The sequence below is a fragment of the Lathyrus oleraceus genome, chromosome 7 (genome assembly GCF_024323335.1).
Source record: "Lathyrus oleraceus cultivar Zhongwan6 chromosome 7, CAAS_Psat_ZW6_1.0, whole genome shotgun sequence".
Taxonomy (NCBI): Eukaryota; Viridiplantae; Streptophyta; class Magnoliopsida; order Fabales; family Fabaceae; genus Lathyrus; species Lathyrus oleraceus.
Window position 1 is genome coordinate 328,688,998 of NC_066585.1, and position 7,828 is coordinate 328,696,825.

The following is a 7,828-nucleotide window of genomic DNA, read 5'->3' on the forward strand; positions in this document are numbered from 1 at the left end:
AGCTACCTTGTAAGTACAAATAAAACCTAAGAATGATAGATTCCTAATTAAACATTGATACAGTATTGATTATGTTATGGGGAACAAACCCTCACACCGACACCAAAACCTTATTTCTAATTCTAGTCTATACATCATTAAAAAAAAAGAAAACCTTCTTACTAGTAAAAGGAGTATTTTTCATCTTCGTCATTATTAAAAGAAGAAAGAGAAAAGAAAAAGTAACCACGCACATAACGGAAACCATCCATTTCATTTCACACTCCAATGTTATTTTTGAAGCATATAAAAGAATATTCTACCTATATACCATCTTTTTGTCACATATATACCAAAATACCACACTTTCAAAAATATATACCAAAATACCATCTTTTCACAAATTTTCAACACACAGCCGCCAATCCATTGGGCGGTTGAGTGTAAATCATGAAGGGACCGCCCATCCATTGGGCGGTTGAGTGTAAAACATGAAGGGACCGCCCATCCATTGGGCGGTTGAGTTTAAAACGAAATTTTTTTTTCCAAAACTGAAATATGTTAATATTTATTATTATTACATTATTAATTAAATTATTATTGATTTTGTATTAATGATTTTGATTTTTCAGTAATCAACATTATTATTAAAATTAATTATTATTAATAATTTTGGAAAATTAATTATTATTAATAAATTTTGTAGATAAAATAATTGTTTAATTTATAACAAATATGATATATGTTACAATTAATATTGATTTAATATAAATTTCTATTATTAATAAATATTATACATAATAATTTTTTTTAGTAAAATAAAATATTATTAATAAGTTGGGTAGATAAAATGTTTGTTTAAATTAAAATAAATATAATATAATTTATAATTAATTTTGATTTAGTATAACTTTCTATTATTAATAAATATTGTATAAACTTATAAAAACTTATAAGAAATATTAATTTAGTAAAATTATAAGAAATATTAATTTAGTAAAATTATTTCTTATAATTAAAGTTGTAGGTAATAAGTATTTATTTATAAATATATAAATAAGTAAATTGCATATAAATTAGAAAAAACGATAAAAATAAATATAAGGAATTTTTTATTTATTGATATAATAAACAAGAAAATTACAATGAACCCCACTTAACCATGATTTTGACCGGGACGTGGTAAGCGGTGACCAGTTCCACATGAAGGAGCAAAACCTAATCGAGTAGACCTTCTTTGTGGAACTCGGTTCTCACCCTGATCAACATTCGAAGGCCCCGCCTCATTTGTTGGATTTATGAAGTCCTCGAGAGCGTCGTCAGATATGAAGTCTGTCGCACTTCCATAGCTTAATCTGGTTCCCTCGTAATTCCAGTTTGGTTGGGCATATGGGGGCATTGAGGTTTGCATGATAGGGACGTAGGGTTCTTGTGGTGTTTGGAAGTTGTGCTCTTGTTGGGTAGTTTGTGTGAATGCATATGGATTATGGTGGATGGTGTGTGGTGTATGTGGCTGGGTGTAAGATGTTGAGGGGGTAAAAATTTGGGAGGAGTTATAATGTTGTTGTTGTTGTTGATGGGTGTTGTAGAGGGGTGGGTTAAATGGTTGGTATTGTTGACTGTAGTGTTGTGATGGGGTATAAGGTGGTTGGGTTGGGTTGAAAGGTTGTTGGGTATGGTAGGTGTGTTGTTGGGTGTGAGAGGTGGGTTGTTGGGTGTAGGTGGTTGACGGTCCGGTGTGTTGAACGTTGTTGAACTCCACATGTCACTTTCAGTTGGGTCGTCGTCTTCAAGCCCAAGATAGGGTCTCCATACAAACTGTTACATAAATTGGAATGATTAGTATCAGGAATGTGTTGAAGATAAAAAGTAGTAGTTGAGTTTGTTAAATAGTACATCAGTCGGTTCGAAATGATCGAAGAACGCCCGGTAACCAGGAGCACAATGATGGGGGGTCTTTTCATAATTCATGCCATATGCAGACCACCTAAAAAAATAGTCATTAGAGATGAGGCAAGAAAAAGAAACTTTAAAAAAAATAAAAGCATTTAAACTTACTTGGTTCCATATGGAAATTGGAAAGGGTTGGGATTTATTGGTGCCAGTGTTGGCATTCTGGACCACCCCCAAGCCTGAAGTAGTACTCCACAGCCAGCAAAATTATTCACATTTTTTTTAGCACACCTACACAAATTTCGGTATAGATGTGCCAAAGTTGCAGCCCCCCAACTGTACCTACATACTTTATCTAAGTTCTCTAATAATGGTAGAAATTGAATATGTACAGTATTACCGTTAGTATCTGCAAACAACAAGCTACCAAAAAGCAATAAAATATACATTCTAGTTTTTCTAAGTTTGTCTTCGATGCTGGAATTCTGGTTTAGTTCAAGAGCGTCGTAGTTTTCCTTAAGCCATGTCATCTTAATGCTTTGGCCTTTTCTATCCGAGTCTGTCAACTCTACCCCTAATAGTTCTTGAGCCTTAGAGTAGGCCACATTAGTCTGCCCTACTACCGCCAAGCCATCAACACGTAATCCTAATAACATATGGACATCCTCCAGAGTGATAGTGCATTCACCGGTTGGGAGATGGAACGTGTGTGTTTCGGGTCTCCACCTCTCGCATAAGGCAAGAATAAATTTTCTATCAACACCGTAGGATGTTATGTTAATAACATGACCAAATCCTGCTTGTAATAAGTATGGTCGGATCATGTTGTCGGGTTTGATGTGCACATGCGAACGTGTTCGGAAAGATTTTTCATCCTACAAATAAAATTAGTGAAGTTATAGAAAACGTTACAAACACCATGAAGTAAACTACCGAAACGTTAAGAAAAAATAAAACTTACGTAACAAGCAATGTTAGTTGGTGTCCCTCTATGGTCTTCTCCATATGTGAGCAAAGCCATTTGATCAAAGAAAGTTTAAAAAACAATGATGATGTTACAAAGAAAAATGAAGTTTTGATTGAGAAAGATGGTAAGATATGAATGTGATAGGAAATGTGTGTATTTATAAGATATGAATGTGATAAATAATATTGGTAGAATTAATAATATTGGAAGAAAATAATATTGATAAATTAAATGTTGGAATAAATATTGGAGGATAAGTTAAAAGGATAAAGGGTGAATAGTTAGAAGTGTAAGAGAATATGGTAAGAGTAAGAGAATATTGTAAGAGGAAGAGAATATGGTAAGAGGAAGAGAATATTGTAAGAGGAAGAGAATATGGTAAGAGGTAGGGAATCCGCGTGGGAATAATGCTGAAAGAATAATTTGTACAGGGCCGCCCTTTCATTGGGCGGCTGCCTTTAAGAATGTACAAGGCTGCCCTTTCAATGGGCGGCTATGTTGTTTAATGGGAACGGATGCCAATTGATTGGGCGGCTCCCTTACAGTTTGAAACGACCATTACTCCATGCGCAACAAGCATTAGTTGACCAAATATTTAATTGTTAGTATAAATTGGCATATGGGTGTAGTAATTTATCATTGCTTCATCACATTGTTGTGTCCATTTTACTAACACAACCTTCTACACATAAGAGAGTTAGCAAAAAATTGTCAATTCATGTCTCGCCATCAACAATACATGGTGAATGCCTATCATGAAGGTGAAATATGTACATCTAATGATGTGGGCATTACGTTCGAAAATGCCGAAATTTGTCGGTTCAAAATCAGTAGAAAGGTTACGTTTGGCTATTTTAAAGAAAGAATAGAAAGTAAGCTTCAAAATGGCTTTGTTGCACAAATTGTTTATCGTAATGTTGTGCAATTTGGAAACAACCTTTTAAAGTTTGTTCCGTTAAAGGTCCGAGACGACGATGACGTTGAAACTATGTTTGTCAATCATGAATTTTCAGGTCTTGATTCTATTGATTTGTACATCAAATTCCAACCCAGTCAACAAACTGAGGAAGTAAACGCTCCAAGCGATGACGAAGACGCCAATGATCCACATGTCAATGATCCACAAATACCATCTATAATACCCATTGAAGATGTCGAAGAAGACGACGTCGAGGATGAAAACGAGGCACAGGCCGATCATTACTTTACCTCTTTGTTTGAAGAAGGTGAATGCGACCATGTTGAACAAGAAGTCGAAAATGCCATTCCAATTAACCAAGTATTTTGTCCGCCTCCGCACATGACAACTTTGGGCGTGAGCTCTGGCCAAACATCACTTGAATGGCCATGCATTCCCCGTATTCCGAAAGAAGGTGACATTGATGTGGGTAACAAATTTAAGAACAAAGTTGATTGTGTGTTTGCCATTAAAAATTACCACATGACACATTGCCTAGACTATAGGGTGAATATCTCGGATAAGAAAAGGTATCAAATAAGTTGTAGTAACGATTTGTGCAAGTTTCGTCTGGTGGCATCATATCGGAAAAGGAGTGATTTATGGGAGATTGGTATCATGACCCCGCCGCATAGTTGTTCATCAACTATCCTTAACCAGGACCATCGGAAGTTGAGCTCGCAGTTGATGTCTCAAAGCTTACTGCCTCTTGTGGACAAAGATCCTTCAACAAAGGTGAGCATTTGTATAAAACATATTGTTTCGATATTCAAATTCACACCATCATATAGGAAAGCATGGATTGCTAGGAATAAAGCAATCGAGCAAGTCTACGGTAATTGGGAGAATTCATACAATGAACTTCCACGTTACTTGTTAGCACTCCAGAAGTTTGTTCCTGGTACGGTGGTAGAAATGCAAGCACTTCCTATATATACAAATGACGACACCATTGTTGCTGGTCAAGTAATGTTCCACCGATTATTTTGGGCATTCCAACCATGCATAAGAGGGTTTGCATATTGTAAACCTCTACTACAAATTGATGGCACCTGGTTATACGGGAAGTACAAGGGGACCCTATTGATGGCAGTGGCACAAGATGGGAATAGTAACATTTTCCCTGTTGCTTTTGCACTTGTTGAAGGTGAGACAGCTGAAGGTTGGGGGTTCTTTCTAAAGAACTTGCGAAGGCATGTTGCTCCTCAGCCTGACTTGTGTTTGATATCGGACAGACATGCCTCGATTGAAAGTGCTTACAATAATCCAGACAACGGTTGGCAAGATCCACCTTCTGTCCATGTATATTGTATCAGACACATTGCACAAAACTTCATGCGGGAAATCAAGGATAGAAACCTCCGTAAAAAGGTTATTAATATGGGTAAGTCAACATTTTCTACTTGTGTGTCTTACTCAATATAATATTATAACATTAACGCTATTTCTTGATAAACTGTAGGTTATGCTTTAAACCGACCCACGTTTAATTATTACCGAGATGAAATTGCCTCCACTAACGTTGTTGCGCTAAGGTGGGTAGACAACATTCCGACACAAAAATGGACGAGGGCATTTGACGAGGGTCGGCGCTGGGGTCATATGACAACAAACCTCGTCGAGTCAATGAACTCAGTTTTTAAAGGCACCCGCAATCTACCCATTACAGCATTGGTGAGTGCCACATATTATAGGATGGCAACGTTGTTCGCTGAAAGGGGTGCACAATGGAGTGCAGTGTTGAACTCTGGCCAACTATTTACAGAAAACTGCATGAAGGTGATGAAGGAAGAAACACTAAAGTCCAACACACATCAGGTGTCAATTTTTGACTACCAGCATCACACTTTTAGTGTAAAAGAGACAATGGACCATGGTGAGGGGAAGCCTATGGGACGTTACAAGGTCAACCTACAAGGTGGTTGGTGTGATTGCGGAAAGTTTCAAGCTTTTCGTGTTCCTTGTTCACATGTTATCGCTGCGTGTTCCAAGATACGCCATGACGCATACGGTCTTCTGTCCACCGTTTACAAGGTTTCAAACCTTTTTGGGGTTTACAGTAATAGTTTCCCAGTGCTGCCATACGATGCATATTGGCCCGTTTTTGAAGGAGATCTACTATGCCATAACCCTAGCATGAGAAGGAACAAGAAAGGTCGCCCAGTAAGCAGGCGTATAAGAACGGAAATGGACACAAATGATACGTTGGAGAGAAAATGCACCTTATGTCGTCTTCATGGTCACAACCGATCTCGATGTCCCAACGCCGGAGCTACTACCGATCTCGAGTTCCACAAAGAAGGTCTACTCGATTAGGTTTTGCTCCTTCATGTGGTACTGGTCACCGCTTATTACGTCCCGGTCAAAATCATGGTTAAGTGGGGTTCATTGTAATTTTCTTGTTTATTATATCAATAAATAAAAAATTTCCTTATATTTATTTTTATCGTTTTTTCTAATTTATATGCAATTTACTTATTTATATATTTATAAATAAATACTTATTACCTACAACTTTAATTTATAAGAAATAATTTTACTAAATTAATATTTCTTATAATTTTACTAAATTAATATTTCTTATAAGTTTTTATAAGTTTATACAATATTTATTAATAATAGAAAGTTATACTAAATCAAAATTAATTATAAATTATATTATATTTATTTTAATTTAAACAAACATTTTATCTACCCAACTTATTAATAATATTTTATTTTACTAAAAAAAATTATTATGTATAATATTTATTAATAATAGAAATTTATATTAAATCAATATTAATTGTAACATATATCATATTTGTTATAAATTAAACAATTATTTTATCTACAAAATTTATTAATAATAATTAATTTTCCAAAATTATTAATAATAATTAATTTTAATAATAATGTTGATTACTGAAAAATCAAAATCATTAATACAAAATCAATAATAATTTAATTAATAATGTAATAATAATAAATATTAACATATTTCAGTTTTGGAAAAAAAAAATTCGTTTTACACTCAACCGCCCAATGGATGGGCGGTCCCTTCATGTTTTACACTCAACCGCCCAATGGATTGGCGGCTGTGTGTTGAAAATTTGTGAAAAGATGGTATTTTGGTATATATTTTTAAAAGTGTGGTATTTTGGTATATATGTGACAAAAAGATGGTATATAGGTAGAATATTCCATATAAAAATCATCACATGCTTGACAATTTTTTTAATCTTTTAAGAAATTTATCTGTTATGCATCTATGACCGTCAATATATCTTTCATGAAGTCTAAAGAGATTTTTACCATCTCATCAAAGTGTTTGTAGTCATCGCATGTATTTATTTGAATAATTTAATATATATTTTTAGATCATTATTATAAATAAATATGATTTTTTTATATATATGACAGTCAATATATCTAATTCATATATGAATTAGATACATTAACAGTCAAATATATATAAAATAAATAAATAAATTTATTTATAATAGTAATAGAATGATGTATCTACCGTATTTAATAAATAGGAATATTAAATTGAGGTGTGATTAGAAGTGTGATTGTACCTATCTAGCAAGTTGACAAACAGAACATGTTCCATCTTAGGGAGACCCCATTTCTTTATATGCATGCTTTCATGTCATTATATAAACAAATGAATGGTCAAATGTGACTGATAATTCATCAATATATACTTTCTTTGTGATATTTCATTTCCACGTCTCTCACTTTCATAAACAAATGCATATATGTGACGAACACCGTATTTCATAGCTGTACATAAGAATCTCACCTCTTTCTTTCATAAATGATTTATAAAATCTTGGTTTTTAAATAATTCATTGATTTTATTTATCTTTTATTACACGCGTCTGAATAAATGTGCATGTAATGTTAATTTGATTTTATTTGAAAAAGATATTTATAGTATATGCTACTCCACTTGCATTTGCACCAATCCTTGTCACTTGATTTCACCGAATTTGAACCACTAGTTGGAAAAAAAAGGCATAAAACTTTATCACAAGTAGACAATT

General features: G+C 33.9%; 1 protein-coding gene across 1 annotated transcript; it reads left to right on the forward strand.

The window, feature by feature from the left end:
• Positions 1-3,578: 3,578 nt before the first annotated feature.
• Positions 3,579-6,113, forward strand: LOC127103646 (uncharacterized). Its single transcript, XM_051040892.1, has 2 exons — positions 3,579-5,181; positions 5,260-6,113. Exons 1-2 carry the CDS (start codon positions 3,579-3,581, stop codon positions 6,111-6,113), a joined length of 2,457 nt encoding a protein of 818 aa, XP_050896849.1.
• The last annotated feature ends 1,715 nt before the right edge of the window (positions 6,114-7,828 follow it).